The sequence below is a fragment of the Saccostrea echinata genome, unplaced genomic scaffold, assembly GCF_033153115.1.
Source record: "Saccostrea echinata isolate AGI-Se365-2 ecotype Australia unplaced genomic scaffold, CSIRO_AGI_Sech_v1 ptg000016l, whole genome shotgun sequence".
Classification (NCBI taxonomy): Eukaryota; Metazoa; Mollusca; class Bivalvia; order Ostreida; family Ostreidae; genus Saccostrea; species Saccostrea echinata.
In genome coordinates this window covers 675,316-700,326 of record NW_026889765.1, presented here as the reverse complement: position 1 = coordinate 700,326, position 25,011 = coordinate 675,316, and the positions used below count along the sequence as shown (strand labels likewise).

General features: G+C 32.2%; 1 protein-coding gene across 1 annotated transcript; it reads right to left on the bottom strand.

Moving 5' to 3' along the window:
* Positions 1-378: 378 nt before the first annotated feature.
* LOC133188311 (phospholipid scramblase 2-like) lies at positions 379-25,011 on the bottom strand. The gene is made up of 12 exons (XM_061323682.1): positions 24,952-25,011; positions 21,657-21,707; positions 19,290-19,439; positions 15,970-16,008; positions 6,971-7,102; positions 6,637-6,714; positions 5,422-5,498; positions 4,897-5,027; positions 4,353-4,473; positions 3,890-3,992; positions 2,592-2,650; positions 379-1,947 (listed from the first exon to the last, which is right to left on the bottom strand). Exons 2-12 carry the CDS (start codon positions 21,691-21,693, stop codon positions 1,897-1,899), a joined length of 978 nt encoding a protein of 325 aa, XP_061179666.1. The 5' UTR covers positions 21,694-21,707; positions 24,952-25,011; the 3' UTR covers positions 379-1,896.

The window sequence follows — 25,011 nt, the reverse complement described above, 5'->3', positions numbered from 1 at the left end:
ATTTTGAAAGACCAATAAATAATAATGCCATTAGTAATACTGGGTTAATTCACATGATACAGTAGAAAGTAAAATATTTTTTTACAAAACACCAAATATCTATGTTAGAATACAGTGTATATCAATTATGTTAAGAAATAAGAAACTCCAATTAAAGAATGGAAATACAAAGTGACATGCCAAATAAAATAAAAGAAAAAATTCACAACAGCACATGAAACAAAGGTGACAAATTCATTTATACAGGTTAATCACAGTTAATGTCCAGCTTATGGAAGGGATGTAGATCATGCCAGGAATGTATTTTTCAAGGCTTTGTACATTTATTAAGGCATTTTCATTGATTTCTAACAAAAAAGGATGACAATAAAGACAAAATCCTCAGTTACATTTAATTGCATATTATGTGCATGTATTCATGTGAAAGGTGCATTTAGAATGAATTGGTTGTTGCATGGAATATCCCTGATAATTTTGTCACGTGCTGTAAACTTGTACCTTTCTTCATTATTTTTTCTTGAAATCATTCCAGAGAAAGATAAAAAAAATGAATCAACTTAGTTTCAGAGTAAACATATGAAGTGGATGCTGTACTTCAGAATAACACATACAAAATCTCTTTTATAAAGGAGGCTAAAATACGTGGAGTAGAAAACAAACCAGTAAAAATGACAATTACATTCATTTGGTCAACATTGAATTCATTTGGTCAACATTGAATTAAGCCCAAATCATTCATTTGAAAATATGTCTTTTTGGAAATTATGAATGTTTATATAAACTATTACGTAAAAGAAACAGGCTAACATTTATAATTTTTTCACATTCAAGATTAAATCGTAATCATACAACAACAAACAAAGCCAACATGAAATACTTTAATGTTTTTTTAGCTCTTTGGTCCTGATATGTACATTGTATTTAAATAAGATTTCAAGCTAAACCACAGTAGACAAAATTCTAAAATGAACATATAAACATTAGTTTCTGTTGAAACTTTACTAATAAGTTCTTACTTAACAATGAACACCAATTAGATGCACCAATATTACTGGAACTTTAGCTCAGCTTTAACACAAGCAAAAGTTCCTATATTTAATTCCCAGTTAATATACTGTATGCCTAAAACTATGATATAATACTCCAATATTATACTGACTTGTTTGAGAAATAGTCATTTATAATTAGTTACTAGAGAAAGAGAATAATCAATGAATCTGAAGGATGAGGTCACTGAAGGTAGCTAAATGATTGGATGGACAAAATACAGGCCACTAACTATTGTATTGTATCATATTAAAACAGTTTTTTCATTTAATCAAATGAAAAAAGATGAAGATATCAACAGAATGTGAGGGAAGCATAATATTATTCCCATGTAGGGGGATATTAGCCAATCAGAGTTGAAATTTAGGAGTCATACAATAATGTCAAACAACGGTATATACAATTATACATGTATGTAAAAAAAACTAGAACACTGCTCTAATCATATAATATTGTGGTACATCATGGATAAATCTTTTAACATTCTCTACCCTCATGAATAATACATTTACAGTACTTCCTTAATAAAATGACTTAAACAAGCCAATATTGTACACTGCAGCTAATTTCTAAAATACATGCATAACTTTTTCTAAAATTCAATTTTTAAAAAAAAAATTGTAACTACATTTACTTCTAAACAGTATAGAGAGGATAAAAATGCTACTAAGTTCTTACTAAATATGTTTCTCCTAGTTTGTATATCTCCAAATTATACACATTTTTTTATGTAAGTTATAACTGTTTTGCCCAGCCTGGGTTTTAGGATTTCATGTTCTCGTTTCCACTATAGTGTTTCCATCCTGGACATTTTGTCCCTATTTGTATAGTGTTTAACCTGCCCAAACACTAGTGATGATGGTTATTGTTATTTTGGTTGTTCTCAAAGTACATGAAGTCCTGCAACAAAATGTATAAAAAATGATAAGTTGATCAAACTTGATGACCCAAGCAGAGACAAATAAACCCTTTTGACTTTGACATATGTTATTCCACATATCTACTTTATATATATTATAATATATATAATTATTAGATATATATATATATATATATATATATATATATATATATATATAATTTATTATAAAATATATATTATAGAATAATGTTTTCAGTTGTAGACAAGTAGGTAAAAAAGGCGAAAATGCCACAATTTTTTTACCCCTATATAATTAAGTCTGGTTAAAAAAAAACTGTACATCACTAATACTTAAATACAGAGATCAGTAAAAATCATAATGGGAATGAATAAATTCTTCTCCATCTCCTTATGCTAACACAATTCATGTAACTACATGTACATCATCTATAATATAGTTTATATCAAAATACAGTGCTAAACATGCAGGGTAATTAAAACTCACTTTAGAAATGTTTAGTAAGCATGAGAGAGGTATAAATCTGATTAGTCTGATGTAAATAATTCTCTTGAATCAAACTGAGCAGTTTTTAATCATGCATCTATAACATATTTATTAGTTTATTAAACCTTTATAATTATTATTACAATTGTTTTAGCAAGGAATGGGGAGATAACTTACAATGAGGAACACTGCTCCAACCATCACTGCCTTGATCTTGACATCTAGATCCATTGGAACTACAACAGTAAAAAAAAAAAAAATCAAAGTTTCACTTTAATTCCATATGATCTTTAATTTTTATGAGACATTTAAGTACAGGTATTGTCTAATGTCTATATATTCTTCAGTTTTGGCAGTTACATATAATTTTTACAAATTAAAACAAAGTTTTAACTGCTCTCTAGTTAGCAAGGGTCTTGCTAAGGAATATATTTAATATATAAGGTAGGGGTTAGAGGAATGTGATTGTAATGACTTAATTAATGATGAAAAAGAAATGTAAAGGAAACTTAAAATGTGAAACAAATATGTTAATTTGAAATTCATATATTTTCTTTATAAAAAATGGAATATGTCCTGACGTTAATATACAACTACAGTAGAACTTTGGTATCTCGAACACTGATATCTCAAATACCAATAATATGTTGAAGTGATCTGAAAGGTACAACCACTTATTCTTTCAGTATTTTATCCTGATATCTTGAATCCTCAGATATCTTAAAGTTTTTTCTTGGTCCCATCAAGTTTGAGATAATGAGGTTTGACAGTATGTGTAAAAAAAAACTCTTTCTTTATAAATACATAGGGCAGCAAAGAAAAAAAATCATATTTTCCAGCTATATATTTCTAATTCCTTGTAAATATAATCAATCAAATGCATACTGTAACCAAAAATAAAATATCAATAATAAAATTTGAAATCAATCATCAAGCATCATGAACTAATTGGTAACTCCAAAAACAGACATTTTTTTTCATTGCAGACAATGGTGTTAAATAAACCTTGATGAACCAGAAAAAGCTTAAGCCTCAGCATTCTCTGTACCAGTTACAATAATTAATCCAAAGAGACTCATTTGAAGTATCATGCTTTTCTACTTCTACAATGGGAAAATTTTCAGATGTTAAATTGTCTCGTCCATAATTCATACAAAGTTTAGATTCTACCCTATTAGTTTTACATACCCTGGTACATTCAGAATCAACACTGATACCAAATTTAGACTTGCTACCTGCTGAAACCACAAAATGCAACTTTGAATAGTATAAAATATTCTCATGTAATCAGTCTCCATTTCCAATCTCCTTGACTTCTATTGACTCAAATACTGATGTAAGGCATAACAGTAAGGTGAAACACCTCATTGGATGGACAGATGACAGAACTAGAGATATAAAGGACCTACAGGCATAAACGATGTAGGTCTGTAGTTTCTTTTTACCAAAATAAAAATGTAGTGATCTCAACTTACAAGAAACTCCAAAGTTGTCAGCATCAGTGAAATACTCCCTCATCAATCCACTCCATTGCTTGCTGATCTTTCCCACCGGTGTGCTTCCATCTTTAGCCAAGACCTTGAAATAATTTTCACAATACTTTGCCATATTCTCTTCCTTGTTTATGCAATACATTTGGGTCAAAACTTTTATCATGTCACAGGGAAATTCAATCAAATGCAACATTTTCTTCTTCTAGGAGACTTTGAACTGAATCTAAAATGACTTTCTAGTTCGCTTTTATTTATTTTATCTCTTGTTCTATTTCTATTTTAGAAGTGCAAACTATTATCAAAATAAATTTTTAAACACTCAAGTTTGGTTGACAAGGATAGAGGTGATCTAACACTCAGAATTTTTTTTAATCTAGCTAGAAAAAATCATTTAAAAATATTCAAATACTTATGAATTTAACTTCATATTCTAGTTGATACTAACATCAAAGTCGATGTCATTTGGACAACATGGCCCTGTAATCATGCAGACAGGTCCACTGATGCGTAAGATCTCCTGGCGATTAGCATCCTGTATCGAGTAGCTTGGTGGACACCAGCTCTGTCTGAATTTTTTAAAAAAAACAGAAAGTACAGGTATTGTCTTATATTGAATAATTAACATTTATTTTTTCTTATATCATAAAACAGCAGAAAGGGCAGCTCATCATAGAAATCACTAATGAATATTAAAAATAATACAGTGGTCTTCTTCAACATCATGATTCATTAGGTGGACTTGTAATATGACTCTACAGAACTAACTTGACTAATGCATTATCTTTTAATGCAGTACTAATATCTGCTGTCATCTTGTATGCTACAAGTACATTATTCATTTTTTATTGGAAAACTAAATGGAACAAGCTTAACATCTCAAAACTGGGAAAATCAAGGAACTTCTATAAAGGAAATACAGTATTTGCTGATTCACAGTTACAATATCATCCTCTCAACCTCTCCTCATAATGCCTGTAAGAATAACTTACTCCTGTTTGACATATCCCACCACCTGTCCGGGTGGTGCTTCAATAGTAATCTCGTGGGCCAGAGCGTCAATACAGGCACACCATGGGCACCCAGCACAACACTTAAACTCTCGTGTAACCCTGATCACCTCCTGTACAAGCAAAGGGTAAATATGACCTCGTGTAAAACATATACAATGGATACAGGTACTGACTGACCATACAGAAAGCTCCGTGATTTATACTGCTTCAATCAGGTTAAAGATATCAGTATACAAACTGCAAATCACTGGTGCTAAATTGTCTAGTAACACAATCTTTAACAAGAAGAGTACATGGTAAAGTAGCCATAATGAATCCTACATTGACCTACAGAGACTTAATAATATTCAAGTTTTTTTATTCATTTGTTCTGGAATATGTTTCTATCAAAATATGGATCCATGCTATCCACACATTTTGCAAATTTAAGATATATGTGTTTGTTATTTTAGAACAAAGATGATTTTAACATCCATGAATTTGTAATTATTATGATTATCTCACCTGTCCCATGTTGTCTGTGATGTGCATTGTGAAACTTCTATTAGGACCACAACACTGGCGAGTGCAGGTATCAGATTCTATTAAATCAAATTCATTAAATACATCTTTTTCTTTTCTCATAAATTTTCATGGAAATTATAACATATCTAAGGGTTTCTTATTGTTCATAATAAGTCATGCTTGGTAATGCATTAGAACAATAACATTTTGCAAGTAAAGATCATAATCTACTAAAATTAAGTCTTCACTTTTGTCTTTTCACAATTTGTATAGCAAATACACTGTACATATCCATGAAGAATTGTAGATACATGAATTGTATGCTGTAGTCTGACAGCAAAACTCTGTCGAGCTGCATGGTGTTAATCAATTTGACAGGACATTTACTGATTATGCATCTGATCTGACATCAAAATGTATTATCTCCAGTTACATGCCTTTAAATAATTTACTGAATTAATTAATTCCTATTGATTTCTGCCTTATGGGACTTAATCATAGATAATAATGTTAGCTATTGTTTCCATTGGGATCCATCATAAGCTAAAAACAAAATATGTATGCAATAATCAATAATGCAACTGTTCCTGAAAAATGAGTCATTAAACACAATCTCAAAGTGACGATCAATTTCAATTCTACTTAATCAAAACATGCATGTAAGTACTAGGATCTCCTCCATATCTAAAAACTGAAGTGTTATTTTCAAACATTTAAAAAAATTAATACTTTTAAATGTCCTTTGTTAGATGATCCAATTTAAGGACTTTTAAAAACTTGATTTGGACTATATATATAGGCCTGAGTATTGCAAGCTACCTAACAATATGATACATATCACGATACTGTCATGCGATACAACATGTATCATGATACAGCTGTCAACAATTGAATTAACTGTTATCTTAACATATTATTCTTTGAAAACCTCCAGTTATAGAAAATATACCCCTGACCAAAGTTAATAAAAGGTGGATTTATAGTCTTGACATTGTAGTTTTTCTTTGCTACCTTTTATTCAGCCATTTTAAAACATTAAAATTTATTAGCTTGTTTGTAGTTTCAAACAAAACAATGAAAATTATCTTGTACTGTATCATGATAAATACATGGCGTTACGATATGCATATCATGAGCCCTTCCGATCAATACAATCGATGTATTGCTGTATCGTTACATCCCTAATTTGGACAAGTCAAAAAAGAGACCATTTACCTTCAGCTGCGAAGTAGACTTGTTGTCCACCTGTGTTTACAATCTTGTACTTGTTTGCAGTTTCCCATCCTGTGAAAACTACAAAACAAAATGTGTAAAAAAAATTAATAAATTTCAAATCATTACAGCTATAACATTCATTCTTGGCCACAGAATGTCAATTAACTTGAAATGTAAAAGATATCAAGTTCTAATAAAGTTGAGAAATATGAAAACTTAATTGCAATCATCATCATAAATGACTGTTGTCATTATTCTAAACACATTAAAGCATGTGTCATATGAAAACAAAAGCATTAATTTCTTTTTCTGGGTTCATTCTATATGTACAGACCCTCTAAAAGCTCAATCTGCTGTTTAACAAGAAGCTGATCCACCATTGTCAAGTACTCTAGCCCAGGAGGGCAGCCTGGAATGGGCTCAGGACGGGCAGCCCACATCTGCTGTACCTGAACATTCTGCAGACCTATTTACAATATAAAAACTGAGATTCTTTAAACCGTCTCACCTTAAACATTTCTGCCATATTGCACTTCATTTTAAATCAATATACAGTACATGCAAAGCAATGGAAACAATTACACATGTATCACTAAAAACTTAAATTACATACATGTATATGATCATATCTGTACACAACTTTATTCAAATGAAAATCAAATTACATGTAATACATAGTAATAAATTTTTTTATAATCAGAGAAAGTACTGTTTTTATTTACAGCGAAAAGCAATTATCGTGCAAAATAGCAAGGACACAGCACTCATTGCAAGAGGTTAACTAAATTGATAAAGTTGGGCATTCTTTCACACTGAACATTTTTTATAACTCAAATATATAACTCTGTAAAATGTCCTGATCAAAAGCCATCCTAAATTTTACTTGCACCTACACTCATTCTACAGTGTAATTAAGGAGGAATACCACACAAAGTCTGTGTTGTGACACAATTTAGGCAAGGATGTATTACGTGTATTGAAGCTCAAGTATTATTTCAATTCATTTAATTGAATGGCATGCAATGAAAAATTTCAAAAATATGAACAAAAACCATTCCAGACAACGCATCTCAAGAATTTGGTAATTGACTCATATAATTCTAATACCAGCAGAATGAGGGCAACAGAAGTAAACTGAGGCTATAAATAGTTTAGAGTTCTTTTTATTCAAATTTTTGTAATATTAGATTAACAAGAGGCCCATGGGCCACATCACTCATTGGCTAGGAAAAAGCACAAATCAGTCCAGTATTGAAAAGTTTAAATGGGGAGGGGGGGTGAATTTTAAACTACCTGAGGATGCTTCCATATCAATATAACAAATGACTTTGCTGTTCTTGAGGAGGAGATTTTTAAAGGTTTTTTTTCCTATATATTCCCTTGCTAAAAATTTGATCCCCCATTGTGGCCCCACCCTACCCTTGCGGATCATGATTTGAACAAATTTGGATCTACACTACCTGAGAATGCTTCCATAGCAATAAGACTAATCATGGCTTTGCTGTTCTTGAGATGAAGATTTTCCAAGTTTTTTTCCTATATATTCCTATGTAAAACTATGATCCCCCATTATGGCCCCACCCTACCCCTGGGGGTCATGATTTGAACAAATTTGAATCTACACTACCTGAGAATGCTTCAATAGCAATAAGACTAATCATGGCTTTGCTGTTCTTGAGAAGTGATTTTTCAAGTTTTTTTCCTACATATTCCTATGTAAAATTTTGATTCCATATTGTGGCCCCACCCTACCCCCAGGGTCATGATTTCAACAAACTTGAATCTAAACTACCTGAGGATGATTCCACATGAGTTTCATCTTTCCAGTGGTTCTTGAGAAAAAGATTTTTTTAAAAATGCTATTAATTTTTCACTAATTTGTAATTATCTCCTCTTGGAAGAGGGCATAGCCCTTCATTTGAACAAACTAGAATCCCCTTAACCCAAGGGTACTTTGTAGCAAGTTTGGTTGAAAATGGCCCTGTGGTTCTTGAGAAGAAGTCGAAAATGTGAAAAGTTTACAGACAGGAGGACAGCTAGACAGACAGACGGACGCCTGACAAAATATGATCAGAAAAGCTCACTTTAGCTCAGGTGAGCTAAAAATGGGTAAAAATTAGAAAATGCATGTTCAGAGGATTTTTGGACTGGAATAATAAATAAGTTTATTTAGTTTCAACTCGTATTGTTTATTAATATTTAAGAAAACTTTTCCATTTATATAATATTTCATTAGCCAAAGTTTTGCTACTAATTGTTATACTTTTTTAATTAAAAAAAAATATTTGTTTTAATGTAAAAAATTGAGGTATTTTCCGAAAAATAGGGGCCACTAGCATGAAAAGTTGGTCATTGACCTACTTATTTGAAAGTGAATAATAACACTAAAAGCATAGGTCTACAATGTACAATAGGTGGTTTTTCATTCTTATCAGTGGAAATTTTTTTGTCATCTAAGTAAACAGTCATCCTTAAGTAAATGTTATCTTGAATTCTACATTTTGTAGAAAAAGTTATAAATTACTTTTAATCAGTCAACCCTATAGGGTTGGGTGCATCCTGGATTTTTTTTTCTTCTTTTTTTAGATTTTAGGGACAAATCAAAGGAACAAGAATCAAGAAACAAATTAAAACAAAAAGCAATATGGTCTAAGTAAGCTTATTCTTCAGCAACCCTGTCAATCAGATCTAGTTGCATGGTCTTTAGTTTGATTGATAAGAAGATATTTAATGAAGGTCATCACGTACATGTAAAATTCGAGACAGTGCTTAAAACCCAGTCTAAGTCAGAGCGAAATCAATATGCTACTTCCTCAGACCACTTAGAACCTTTTAAAAGTATGAAGTATGAGATTGAAATGTATTACAATACTGCATGGTCACATGCATGTACTCTCTCGATTGATTGTTCGATAGATAGATACATACATACATACATACATACATACATACATACATAGATCAGTGTAGGTAAATAGAAAGATATAATGTATGACTTTCACACACTATAAAGGATGTTCAAACATACATATACAGTATAAAGCACATGCTGGTGAATTTTCTCTGTATTTTTTATTTTTTTTTACCATCATGGAATAATAATTCACATTGAATAAAGAAAACCTAGATACATCAGGGTTACATGAATGCCCCCACTGAGGTGCAAGTTTTAAACATGTGAAAGTCCAAGAAGTACTCTTCATGAACAAGTACAGATGAAAAACTCCTGAAATCAGTGAATTATTGCAAATTTTCAAAATCTAAGGGCAATCACTTTCAAAATAAATGTGTTTGTGAACAAAAAAAAAACTAAAACTGTCCAAAATGGACAAATACCCCTTGCAGGTTTTTTTCAGAGAAGGTGCCAAGTCACTAAACTAGTGTTTGATGATATAAGAGGTGTTCACAATATGTTTAAATATTTAAAATTTACCGGTAATTGCTCATTATATTTTTTAAATGAATGAAACTAAGGCGCAGCCCAATAAAACATCAATTCTTATGATAACATTTTTTTTTATTACATTGAAAAAATAAATAACAATTTTTCAAGTATTCCTCTATTGGAAAGTATGGATGCATTATTAATCCATTTTTTCTACAGTGACTATAGTCAAGATCATGACTCACCCTCAGGTCATACACAATCTTTGTGTGAAGTGGAAACTACCAATTCTCCATAAGAAATATAGAGCCAGACATGAATTATGAACTTTTTCTGTCAGTGACCTTGAACTTGCACAAATGACCTTGGGTTAAGGTCATGACACACCCTCAGGTCATAAGCAATCTTTGTGTAAAATGGAAACTCACCAAGTTTATCCATAAGAAAGACATGGACTTGACACGAATTATGAACTTTTTCTTTCAGTGACCTTGAACTTGCACAAATGACCTTGGGTCAAAGTCATGACACATTCTGTGGTCAGGAACAATCTTTGTGTAAAATGGGAACTCACCAAATTTATCCATATGAGGATATGGGTCAGACACAAATTATGAACTTTTTCTTTCAGTGACCTTGAACTGCCCATATGACCTTGGCTCAAGGCCTTGACACACCCTCAGGTCATAAACAATCTTTGTGTAAAATGGGAACTCACCAAATTTATCCATAAGAAAGATATGGACCGGACACGAATTATGAACTTTTTCTTCCAGGGACCTTGAACTTGCCCAAATGACCTTGAGTCAAGGTCATGACACACCCTTTGTGTGAAGTAGTAGATTCTAATCTTTAAGTGAAGTAGTAGATTCTAATGTTCCTCCATAAGAAAGATATGGACCGGTCACATTTGCACAGACAGACAGACAAGGTGATTTCCTATATACCCCCCCAAACTTCGTTTGCGGTGGTATGAAAACAAAAAAAATGATGCCCCCATATAAGGCAGCTCAATGCAAAGGTTGCCGTTCACGGTAGCTCAGTCAGTAGAGTAGAGCTTTGTGATTGGGAGGTCATGAGTTTGAATCTCGGCCGCGACTGACCTTAGTGGATAAAAAACGGGTAGCAACTGTTCCTTCGCAATGAGCTCGGCACTTTGAAGTAAAAGTTGCGGGTCTTTCGGATGAGACCTTAAAAACCGAGGCCCCGTGTCACAGCAGGCGTTGGCACGATAAAGATCCCTCACTGCTCAATGGCCCTGAGTGCCGAGTAAAGGTCAAAAATTGAAGCCCTTCACCGGTATATGGTGACATCTCTATATGACTGAAAAATTCTAGAATGGGACGTAAAACAATCAATCAATGCAAAGGTTAAAGTTTTTCAAATTTAGAACAAACTCAAAGGTCAAGGTCAAGAGTTCAAAAATGTTGAAACCCATGAGTGTCATGAGGTGAAAAAAAAATGATACTAAAGGAAAGGTCTTGTCACAAGAAATGCACAAGTGAAATATGAAAACGCTAACAGCAACAGTCAAAGTTATATGCAAGGTTAAAGTTTTTTTTCAAAATTAATGTAGATCAAACTCCAAAATCAACATCATGTATTGAGGTCAAAAATGTTGGTATCCAAAGAAAGGTCTTGTCACAAGAAATATATTTGTGATATATGAAGGTCCTAGCACCCAATGTTAAAAAGTAGCCAAGATTAATTAATTTCAAAAGTAGGTCAAACTCAAAGGTCAAGGCCGAGGTCAAAAAATGTTGGTACCCAAACAAAGGTCTGGATGCATGGAATACACATATGAAATATAAAAACACTAGCTTCAACTGTTCAAAAGTTATGGCAAAGGTTAAAATTTGGTAAATTTTTGCAAAAATAGGTCAACTCCAAGGTCAAGAGGTCAAATATGTTGGTACCAAAAGAAAGGTCTTGTCACATGTGAATATGAAAGCCCTAGCACCAACCATTCAAAAGTTATGGGCAAGGTTAAAGTTTTGCAGACAAACAGATTAAAAGACAAACCACAAACTATATAACCCTGAATCTTCAATTATGGGGGCATAAAAATGGGTAAATCATCATGAAACTCAAACCTGCAAGTCATCAATATCAATAAACATACCAAAATGAACTCATTGTCTACATTGAGCATAGCAAAGAGTTTGGAAAACAGTGAATTATTAGAAATGTTCAAAGTCTAAGGGCAATAACTTTCATAAAAATGGGTCAATCATCAAGAAATGAGAACTTGATCTGCAAGTCATCAATATCAAGAGACATATTGTACCTAAAATGAAGTCATTACAAGCATAGCAAAAAAAGTGTGGAAAACAGTGAATTATTAGAAATTTTCAAAGTCCAAGGGCTATAACTTTTGTAAAAACTGTAAGTCATTATATTAAGTAAGGCCAAAAAAATTAATCAATTGTGTCTCAGGCACCACCGCATCAGGTCAAACACTGCCACATTGAACAATTTTATTGACATATTGAAAAGGGAAATAACTCAATTTCCTATTTTTCCGAGTTGAAAAAGAAAATTGAGCTATTCCCCTTTTCATAAATGCTAATCGATAGATGTTTTTATTAGATAAACTGAACATTTCTTGTTAATACAGTATTTTATGAATTAACTTTGTTTAGAATAACATTATTTAAAGTTAAATACATATTATAATAAATTTAAGAGAACAAAAAGTTAGAATAAGTTGATATCATCATTTTGTTGAATGACTGACATGAAAAAAAGGTATAACACTGCTATAAAAAAAAAAACCAAACAAACAAACCAACCAACCTGCCTGCCACATTGAATTTTGAAATTTTTGGCCTGAGAAACTATTATTTAATTTTTCATGGCCTAATATATACCAAAATGAACTCATTGTCTACAAGCATACCCCCCAAAAAAGCCCAGAAAACTATGACAGAATGATGGAATGACAGAATGATGGATGCATGGAAACAGGTAACACTACATGCCCTGAGTATTACCTCAGGTGGGACCATAAAAATATATTCATGTGTCTATGAACAGATTTAATATATACAAAAGTGTATATCTAAATACACTTTTATGTATTTTTACATGAAATTTATGGGAAAATTGAGACTGGCTGCTTCATGCATGAATAAGGATTTGTTGATAATACATTATTACTGCATAGGGATTTAAATTTGCAGTTTATAACATCACATATTTTTCCCCAGCATGGTGCTGCACCTTTTCCAGATATTTGAATTTGCAAACAACAAAGTGTGTCTTCAAGCTGTGTTATATATTGATGGACCTTTAAATTTACTAACACTGCAAGTTCTTTTCAGCCTATTACCCAAGTTCAAAAGTTCCAAACTTGTTAATTGTGCATACACTTCACAGAAAAATAAAACAAGCATATTAAACTAATTACAAGTAATATTACATGTTAGTACACAACAATAGTTCAAAACAATTAGCTATTAATCCCATGGAACCTTAAATCCCATAATGGCCAATCCCTTTTTGAGAATGGTGCTCTATCCCTCTGTTCACTCATTGTAAATTTTGCTGCAATGATAATGATTTACAAAAGAAATCTAAATTATAACTGAAATGTGAACAAAAAATCCAGCATACTTCGTGGTGCAAAATTTGACAGGAATCGCCCATTAACTTCTATTTTTTTAAGGAATAATAGTCAATGATCCCAATGAAGGTCAACTAGCCTTATACCGAGTTAATATTAATATACAGTCAAACCTCGTTATCTCGAACTCTATGGGACCGAGAAAAAAAATTTCAAGATATCTGAGGGTTCAAGATCTCCAGGGTAAAATACTTAAGGAATAAGCAATTGGGACTTCCAAATCATTTTGACATATTTCCTTGGTATTCAATTCAAGATATCAGTGTTCAGGATACTGAAGTTCAACTGTATTACAAAGAATGGAGCATGTTGGATAAGGGTGTTGTCATATATATAAGTTAGTAATAAAGTATTGTATTCATTCATTCATTATTTAATGCAAACATGGTAAAGAAGTACATGCACATATTCAAAACTATGGATACCCAATTCAAGGGAAAAAAACTTTAGAAAAGGAGCTGAGCTTATTTTTTGGCTCATTAATTACCAGTTGCATCAAAAATCAAAATGATTTAAAATATTGAAATGAAACTTTAATGTAGAATTGTACTACATGTACTAATAACATTCTAATTCTCCACCAAGTTGTTGTTTTTTTTTTCATTTACAGACTCATTTTACATAACTTCCTTACTGCATCACTTCCTGAACTACACTTGAAAATAAGATCCTTATATTTTGCAGGAAGCAGGGTTCGACACTAACGTTAGTCCGTTAGTCTCAGACTAATACATTTTCATTCGGACTAATAAAATATGTGGCTAATTAGTCCGAACGGACCAATAAAAAATTCTGAAAAAGAATATGAATAAATTACCGATGTCCGATTCTCGACAACTTTTACTAAGAAATCCCGCGTGTATTTTTAGATTTCTAGCTTTTGGCGGGAGTTACGCAATACCGGGTCAATTCAGCGCTTAATTTTTCGACTGATCAATATGAAGTATAAGGTTTAAGCGATCATGATTTAGTATGACACTTTTAAGAAAGATGTTGGACGTTTTGGATGTAACGTAAAGATAAAAAAAAAAACGAGATCGGGAATACGATCGAACTTGCTGATTGCGAGATTTCATGAGTCTGTGGAATAATATATTTCACGTAAATACTTTGTTTATTTCAAAAAATAATACGTATATTAATTGTCATGTTAAATTAATGTTAAAAAACATTGATGTTTCTTTTTTTTTTTTTGACGGACTGATAAAATAGCGTGCGGACTAGTAAAAGTAATGAAGCACTAGTCCGGCTGGACTAAAGCCTTAAAAAGTTAGTGTCGAACCCTGAGGAAGTACATATTTTTTGTATTCCCGACTTAAAATACTGTGTTGATCAAAGTGTATTGATCATAAAAACCTTTTCTTGTTGTTTATACTTAAAATACTGTGTTGATCGAAGTGCATTGATTGTAAAAACCTGTTGTTTATAGTTTGTATACAGATCTATACAAACTGAATTAAATTTAAAAAGGATAAAAAATCATATTTACACTAATTAAAATTTTAATAACATTATTAAGAATTTAAGCTGGTTATTTCATGTCAAACTTTCAATAATGCTAAAAATGAAGAATATGGCAGCCTCTATTCCAAAAACAGTCTGATCTGAAACTCCCAGAAGTTTGACATGCAGTTATCATGGTTATTTTTGGGTATTCACAGTTTTCGACAATTATACATGGAGGTGTAGGGGGAACAACATAAGGATTCCTTCCTGAAATTGTTCATTAGAAATCATGCATTTTGTAAAGCTCTAGAAGTATTCAATATGCACGTGTGATTTTTTATTGGACGAATCCACGGAAGATATGGTAGTGCGAAGTAACTGAACAGGTACAATTGTACCCACATGAAGCTAAATGTATTGTTACTGCAAATTGACCTGTATGGGTGTTATAAAAATTCAACTTCATACATTGGTTTAAGAAATGTCAAACAATATTCAGATAAAACAGATTTTAGTGTAAGATTGAAAGGCATCAATTGAGTAACATATAACACAATGAACTTCTACATATGTCTTACTCTGGTTTATATATTATAAACTGATCCATGCTTATTTATTGTTAAGGTTCTAAGTTTGCCATGACAGGTCAATTTGTAATGACAATATTTGTAAATTTTACATGACATTCGATATGCATAAGCAGTTTATACAATGTACAATTATACTGTGAATGTACTATGAACGTTCTATAAATAAAAAAGAAAACTAGATATAAAATTTTACAAATTGGTAAACATGCACCCACAACTAATATCATCACATGCAAAACACGTAGAATACAATGTATATCTACATGTCTTAATAGCTCTGTGTTTACCTGGAGGGGGCGGGGGCACGTTCTGCCCATATGGCTGACCTACAATAATTTGGTAATATACATCAGATTCAAAAGCTATAAAACTGGACAAGAGTACTACCTTACAGTGGTATATTAAATAGGAAACAAATTCTTATTAATAAATACTAATGTAGAAACTCTCCATACAAAGTGTCATAAATAACACCATATGTATAATTAAATATAATTCTTTCTTTTTTTTAGTGAATGAAAGAAAAAGTGAGCAAGCTCACATACCCCACGCTCCCCCAAAACTCGACAACGCAACATGTACTGAATAGCACAGTGCATTTTAAATACACAGTATAATTCAAAAAGGGGCATTACTTGCAAAAAATCATCACATCAAAACTTCTTGCATATAAGGACATTCAAATCTTTGTATGTTACAAATTTAATTGGGCTGAAGTTTCTAGATAAATAATGGAATAAAAATTTCTTGGTAATATACAAATCTATACATTATGTCTGAAATACCTACAAAGTTTCAGGAAATTCAGTGCAGGAGTTATGCTGACAAACTGTTATTTAAATTCCTCAGTGATTTCGATTTTTTAATGAGTGTAAGTCCATGTCCAACACATGACAACGTACACATTTAAATAAGGCCATTCCAAGTTTTTTCTATGTTTAGCGTCCGCGTGCGCCTTGGTTTTTGACACCCCATATAAGAAAAAACAAACAAAATCAGAAGTCCTGAAATTGTTTATTCTGGTCGAAATCACTTAATTCTATGAATTACTCTAAGTATTTGTCTACAATATGTCATATTTGGAATATTGTAAGCACTTAAAACCTTGATTTTGCTGAAGAATAGATATTTCTATAGAATAGATATAGAAAAATAGATTAATGGAATCAAATCCTTTGGATGACATCATTTTTATGACTATAAAGACTTGTGTTTTACTTTTTGGTTTGTGTGTTTTTTGCGAATAGGTAGGTAGGTATTTGAAAGATGGGTGGACGCTAAACATAGAAAAAACTTGGAATGGCCTAACTGATGGAAACAAAATTATAATGTAGTCATATGAATTTGTTTATATACTGTACTTATGAAATTATTTAAGGCAAAGCACCAATTTGGGGGGGGGGGGGGGGGGGGGGGGTTGAGAACTATCCAAGATTCAAGATTTTGTGTGTGTGTTAAATCATTCATATTTTGATCTCAAAGTCAATAGGGGTCTTTTAAGGTCATAAAATATTTCACAAAAAATGTCATTACAAAGGCTGATTCCAGTGTGGATTTCCTTATTACCTAGCTGGAAAGTTTATTCAATAATAGGAAAAACTCTTAGGGCAAAAATAATGGAATCGGAATTTCCTGGTAATATGCACATCTACACATTGTGTCCTAAATATCTGCAAAGTCTGATGAAATTCTGTGCAGCGGTTTAGGAAGAGTTGCGCTGACAAACTGTTCATCTCTATATTCAAGATATGGACAAAAATCTAAGTTGAAAAGTGCCGAAATTCCCAGAAAAATAAAGGAATCGGAATTTCCTGGTAATATGCACATCTGCACATTGTGACCTAAATATCTGCAAAAGTTGACAAAATTCTGTGCAGCGGTTTAGGAGGAGTTGCTCTGACAAACTGTTCATCTCTATATTCAAGATTTGGACAAAAATCTATGTTGAAAAGTGCCGAAATTCCCAGAAAAATAAAGGAATCGGAATTTCCTAGTAATATGCACATCTACACATTGTGTCCTAAATATCTGCAAAGTCTGACGAAATTCTGTGCAGTGGTTTAGGAGGAGTTGCGCTGACAAACTGTTCATCTCTATATTCAAGATATGGACAAAAATCTAAGTTGAAAAGTGCCGAAATTCCCAGAAAAAATAAAGGAATCGGAATTTCCTGGTAGTATGCAAATTTACACATTGTGTCCTAAATATCTGCAAAGTTTGACAAAATTCTGTGCAGCGGTTTAGGAGGAGTTGCGCTGACAAACTGTTCATCTCTATATTCAAGATATGGACAAAAATCTAAGTTGAAAAGTGCCGAAATTCCCAGAAAAAATAAAGGAATCAGAATTTCCTGGTAGTATGCACATCTACACATTGTGTCCTAAATATCTGCAAAGTTTGACGAAATTCTGTGCAGCAGTTTAGGAGGAGTTGCGCTGACAAAAAAACAGGACTGACGGACTGACTGACTGACTGACTGATGGACGGGTCAAAAACATCATACCCCCCACAACTAGTTGCGTGGGGTATAATAATAAATATTTAATACTTCAACAAGGTGCAACAGATAAAATTATTTCAAATTTTTAGAGGGGGGAAAGTGACTAAGCAATTAATCATTATGGAGAGCAGGGATTTATCTAGGTCATATACACTACCGATATTCAGTATTTTTCTTGAGAAAATTACCATTCACGGTAGCTCAGTCGGTAGAGCACTCCCTCCATGATCGAGAGGTTGTGAGTTTGAATTTCAGCCACGACTGACTAAAGTCAATAAAAATGGGTAGCAACTGTTCCTACGCCATGCACTCAGCACTTTGAAGTGAAAGTTGCAGGTTCTTCGGATGAGACCTTAGAAACCGAGGCCCCGTGTCATGGCAGACATTGTCATGGCAGACATTGGCACGATAAAGATCCCTAACTGCTCAATGGCCCTGAGTGCCGAGTAAAGGTCCAAATTTGAAGCCATTCACCGGTATATGGTGATGTCTCTCTATGTCATTGAGTGAAAAATTCTCGAATGGGACGTAAAAGAACAATCAATCTAAGAGAAAATTTCCCCTGAATATCTCATTTTCCCCTTTTGATGAGTAAAAAATTCCCCTTGCACTCTGAAAAAGCTCAAATAAGGATATTAAGTGTAAGTTGAACCCCTTCCTGTACAAGATGTGATGGCATCTTTGCCATAGTATGCATGGTGGATCTCGTCACCTGTGCATTTTGACTGACACAAAAATGGTTTTACATTTGGCTGGGGGCCTTCGTCTCACTGCAGAGCTCTGGTCCCCCAGACCCCCAACTGATTTTCCTAATTTCTCCAAGAAGGGTAGTTTTCCCCAAAGCCTGGACTAAACCCTGGGATAATACTAGTATTAAATGGAAGTGGATGAAAGTTCTGATTTAATTAGTATACTTAATCTAGCAAAGCTTAATGAAAACACATGGGCTAAATCATGAACAGAATTTTCTGATAAGCTATTTAATTAATATCTGATTTTCACAGAGGTCTTCAAAGAAGTTGTATGCTGATGTGGATTCGAAGAATAACTGTTATCATTTCCATTTATAAAATAACATGTAAAATAATACATAAATTATATCCCTACCAGGTGGTGGTCCATAACCAGGCTGTACTCCATATTGCCCTGGGGGAGGTCCATATTGTCCTGGGGGAGGTCCATATTGCCCTGGGGGAGGTCCATATTGCCCTGGAGGAGGTCCATATTGCCCTGGGGGAGGTCCACCTTGTTGCTGACCTTCATATATTTTTAAAATTATAATTCAAATTACAATTTACTTTCAACACAGACATCATTAACAGAGATTTGCAACTCCACCATGTGTACATGTTTACATGTATTTACTAAAAAAGTGATGGTCCTATATAAAGTACTAGTCATTGTTGTGTACTACATGTACTACCTAAAGTTAAAAATTGATATTAATTTTATTATGTATATGTGAGAGAGAGAGAAAGATAGAAAGATAGCAGTGCCTGGGAAGGCCAAAGAACAGGTGGGGCCAGTGGCCACACTTTTCATGAAATGATCAGGCCATTTTGAAATTTTAGGGGCTGAAGAGAAAATACATTATTGGGGCCATTTTTAAATATTTAGGTATAAAAAAAGAACTGTTTATGAGAATGATCACTGTTCTTTATTTTTACCTTAAAAATTACATATCACAGTATGATCATTTTGCATTTTTGTTGTAAGTGATAATGAATATTTCTTCAACAACAAATTTAGGAAAATTTTTAAAAAATGCTACAGGAATTGATAAATCATCGTATCTGACATTGACTTGCTGATGTTTTCTACTAATCTAAGAACTTCATACAGTAAATCATTCTAAAACGGCAAAGATTCGAAAAATTATATTAAAATTATACCAAAAATTATACCAAAAAGTTTCTCTTTTTAAAAGCTGATTTACAGATTGAAGGAATTAAAGGCCAAGATAAGTAGACTTCCTTGATATGGTATTCGTTGTAAGGAAACATTTTCTATGTGCAAGATGTGCCAGACTTTCGGATAGTTAAAACTTGTGATGCTATGATCGGCTGTCCAAAATGAATTGTCAGCTAAGAACCATTTGTGAGGAAAAGTTTCTGTTTCTTTGCCAGCAGAATGTCAATTATGTTAAACTGATGTTTTGATTTTATAATTCCATACCATCATCCTCATTGAAATTAGATGGAATTGTCTGTGATGTGCTAGCTGTGATGAACTTAGAAATGAGAAAATCATATGTGCTTGCATTTTACAGAATATTTGCATGATGCGCTGCATGGCGCAGCACACCATTAATGCATTGCACCATTTTTCAGCAGTATAAGCACATATGGTGTACGGCATGGTCCTTTCCCAGGCCCATAAATAGATAGAGAGAGATAGTAAGAGAAAGAGATAAACTAGGCAAATTAAAGGGGTCAATTACTGAAAGTTTGCAAAGTCTGGGAGATAGGGCTGACCATTAGGTCACATATCTGTTGTTATCTCAGATTTCTCCTTCTTTATTTTATCAATTAAAATTTGAAACTTAAAGTAATAGAACAAACTGAATATTTTTAGGTGGATAAAAAGGTTCTGCTCCATTATCCCTGAAATTTTAAAGATTTATATGATTTAAATGGTGCAAGATTTGGAAAAAAAGTAAACAATAGCAAACACAAGAAATTGTGAGATTTTGAACAGTTGCAAATCTTTGTTATTTAGTCATGTTAATGTGTCTCACATTTCATGAGCATACAATTGAATTTTAAAATAGTCTTGCAAAATAAAGACATAGCCGGAAGAAGTGTATAATTATAGCATTAAAAATAGATTTCATTATCTTTCATGAGTATGCAAGTTTTTTGTTTATCTAAGAACTCAAATAAATCACACCAACTCCAACTTGCCTTTTGCAAAACAAAAATACTGTGTAAAAATCAATCTCAGATTATCTCTTATCTCTGACAAATTCAAATCAAATATGAACCTCATTATCAGTGAAGGCATTTACTGTAGTAAAAATTCTTTCAATATATCAAAGTTGAACTGGTTCTCTACTCATTTTGACATATCTCTGACCAACATACTGATACTGAAACTGAAGTGTAGTTTCATTCTTAGTTTTAATTTGCTTCATGTATCATGATGTATATATTCTATAACCTTACATTAAATGAAAGGTTATAGGCATTACAAGTATATTTGCAGTCCATATAGTGACAATTTATATATTTTCCCATTTTCAGATTTTTTTCCCATTTTAAATGGTATGAGAAAATAAATTATTGATTTAACGTTTAACTTATTTTGCTTTATTTCATGAATTTATCCCCCAGTTTATCAACAGTAATAAACTCAGTTATTTGAACATTAACTTTTTATCTATAGGTACATACAAATGTACTTTTTCTGATAGTAATAAGTAAAACTAATTGTTCCTGTCCTGTACTCCTTTAAGTACTGGTATAAATCACTTACCTGAATAGTCAGGTGGAGGTTGTTGCTTGGAATCCATTAGTGTTCTTTGTCCTAAAATTAATGATGAAAACATTGATCATTTAGTGCAGCACCTTCCTCAAAATACAATTGGTGTGTGCAGTACATACATGTAATTAAAACATGATAAATAAACAGATCAGTATATTTCACGCATGTTTTAAAAGCAGCCTTTTTTCATCCATTTTGGGAAGAATTTGAAATCTTAAAAATAATTAGGAAAATATAGTTCATTTTGGAAAAAAAGACCACATATCCTAGGTGAAATTGCCTTTATTTGGCTGTGATTTTTGATCATGATGCTTTTTTGAAGGTTAATAACAGTTCTGGCAACTTCGATGAATTTCATGAAATAAAAATCCATCAAGACTATAAATCAATATCTGCTGAATCTCAGTCTATATGCTTCGACATAAATCATGTAAATCAATGAAATTTCATTATATTTAAGGAATAACTGTCTAATTTTTTGGATTCATGATGTGATCAATCGAGTGGCTTGCGTGATAATTTGCATAAACGCCGAAGGCGTTTATGCATAAAATTATCACGCAAGCCAATCGATTGATCATCGTCATGAATCCAAAAAATCTGACAGTTATTCCTTATATTTACATGCTCCTGATTCTGCAAATTCCCGTGCTAATAGCCCTGCTTCTGTCTCTTTTTGTCCCGCCCCGCACGTGATTTTTTTTTTAACCGCGCCAATCAATGAACCAGTAGATTTATGTAGAAATAAAGTATATTTACAATTTGTAATTTTATCTCGGACAAAGACATTGGAAATGTAAATATAATAAGTTTGTCCTCAATAAATGCTTAAGCTACTGTACATGTATGTAAACAGTGGATTAGAAAAGTCACAAATGAATATTAAAGGTACCGCAAGTTCTATTCTATGTGCTGGATGAAATACAACATGTATCATATACACATCTCATAGCTGAAATTTTACACAAATATCCATGGCATTAAAGATTCACACGAAAATGTCTGTAGAAACAAAAAAAAGATTTAAAATGTATGTACAAAGCCTTGTAGCTTTACATAATAATTTTATTAACATCCTCTGTTTCTTGAGGGCAAATTTTGAACATGATTTGTGCTTTCACGCTCTAGCTGTTACAACAACATTATCATGATATCTCAATGCAGACAGTTAATGAAATTTAATACTTAAAAAGTTAAAATCTACATATAACAGCATATATTACATAATGCTTTGATAAATGAACATTTAAGATGTAAATCTGAAATATTTAAAATTCATTTATTTTGTAAACTTTAAACTCACCTGTGCAAACATTTTGCCATGTTAACTGTGCACTTATTATACGTTATAATCACAATAATATTATATTTCAGCACAACATATCTTATACAATAGATGAACAAAGGTTCATATTTTGGGTTTATATACTGTTATTATTAACATGAATTTTAAAATTGATTTTAGTTTAAAACAATAACAAATTTAGGAAAGTGTAATCTTTAAAAAAAATTTAAAATTAACAGGATCCAGACAAGAATACCTGCACTTACTCACTTCCCTGAACATGGACATTACAAAATCTACTTTTGGAACATTTCCAACCTATAATCTGTTAAATTTTTATCTTATTTTTTTTTTAGTTAAATATTTGAAACTTTTATTATTTACTTTAAATTGATTTTACAATGTAGGATACAATTGACATTATTGAAATAAAGATACAAATACATTAATTAAATTAAAACATACTTAACATCTTTGTATCATTCTCATTTCTTTTCTTCAATGTTTTAAACTTTAGCTTGCTGGATATAAATACATCAATTTATACACTGTCATATTCAGCAATAGGAATTAAGTGCTGATTCTACAAATGATGCAAGACCTCGAGACTGATGAAATACTACTCAAACAAATATTAATGTATTAATTTTCAGAAAGATTTAATTTACTGACAGTTTGTTAAACATAAATATTAAACATAATTTATGTTTTGTTCTCTTATGTATAGTATGATATATATTAATATGATTATTATATATACAAACTGAAAGACTGTAGAAGTCTAGCTATTACTCTATAGGAACTTTATTTCATCAGGCCCTATTCTATTTCTTTTTTTTTCTTTCACAAGGATTGTATAATGTAGTTGTTTATACATAATAACCCCAGTGTAAACAAAGCAGAATGAAAAGACAAAGATCTTTCATTTTGATAAGAAATATCCTGTTATTACATCAATATTACTCGTATCATGAACAAAAGTCAAGAGTTCACTATAAATTTACTATCATTAAGGGATCACGAATCATGAACTAAGTGCCTAAAATCAGACACCAAAATATGTTCCTAATATCTATACATTATTTTTCATGAAATATCAAAAACTTGGCCCGTATACTGACGCTTGGGTATTATTCCCGCTACACGTAGGCCTAATAATAGACAGGTCTGGTACAATCACAAGATTTAGCTACGTAGCTTGAATTACCTACATAGCTTTATTAACCTACCTGAAGTAGCTTTATTTAGCTACTGAATCAAACTTTTTTCTTAAATTACCATTTTTCTCAGGATGTGCAGAAAATTGCACTTTGATGCAGTGATAATTTTCAACTTTAAGCTCATCTAAAAACAATTCATGAAAAAATCACTCTTGGAGATGTGTATTTTTCTGCGCAATTTCAATCAAAGTTCTACAAGTTTTGGGGTTATATACAACAGTTAATTTGTGACCAAACAGTTACTTCTTGAATGAAATAACAAAGAAAACCAGTTCTGGTTAACATGAGCACAATGAGAAGCAATCATACTTATCCATGCCTCATCGCACACAAGGTGGTGTACAGTTACTCTAACAATGGAAATACATCTTTTCCTTAAAAGTGTTCAAATGCAGCAATGTTAAAACTATCTCTGCACTTGATTGCTTTTTAAATAATCCTTAGTGTAAATATTAGTGGTCATTTATTTGCGATTTTTTGTCTTTTGAAAATAAAAAGCAAAATTGTGAAAAGTTGCCATGAAATAGCTAAATAAAGCTACCTGAGGTAGGTAAATAAAGCTACGGTAGGTAATTTTAGCTACGTAGCTAAATGTACTGATTGTACTGGACCTGATAGACTATCAGTCTATAGCAGCCTACTTCAATACTTCGATTTGCGCAATGTTCGCGGATATTCCTGTCGCATACACTTTTCTTTATGTGTATCAGACATAATGTTACAATTATCATAAAAGCATAATGGATAATACACTCCAAAATCAACCGAAGCTCAAACTTACTTTCGTTTGTATATGGGAAGACAGCGCCCACCCGTTTCCTCTGTAGTTTATTTACATTCA

What these genes read in the sequence shown, in the direction of transcription:
- LOC133188311 (XM_061323682.1), bottom strand. Translation starts at nt 21,693, where the DNA reads ATGGATTCCAAGCAACAACCTCCACCTGACTATTCAG. An exon ending in ACCTCCACCTGACTATTCAG is followed by an intron (nt 19,440 to 21,656) that starts GTAAGTGATTTA and finishes AAATATATGAAG; the next exon opens with GTCAGCAACAAGGTGGACCT. An exon ending in CGTGCCCCCGCCCCCTCCAG is followed by an intron (nt 7,103 to 15,969) that starts GTAAACACAGAG and finishes TATTGTAAATAG; the next exon opens with GTCTGCAGAATGTTCAGGTA.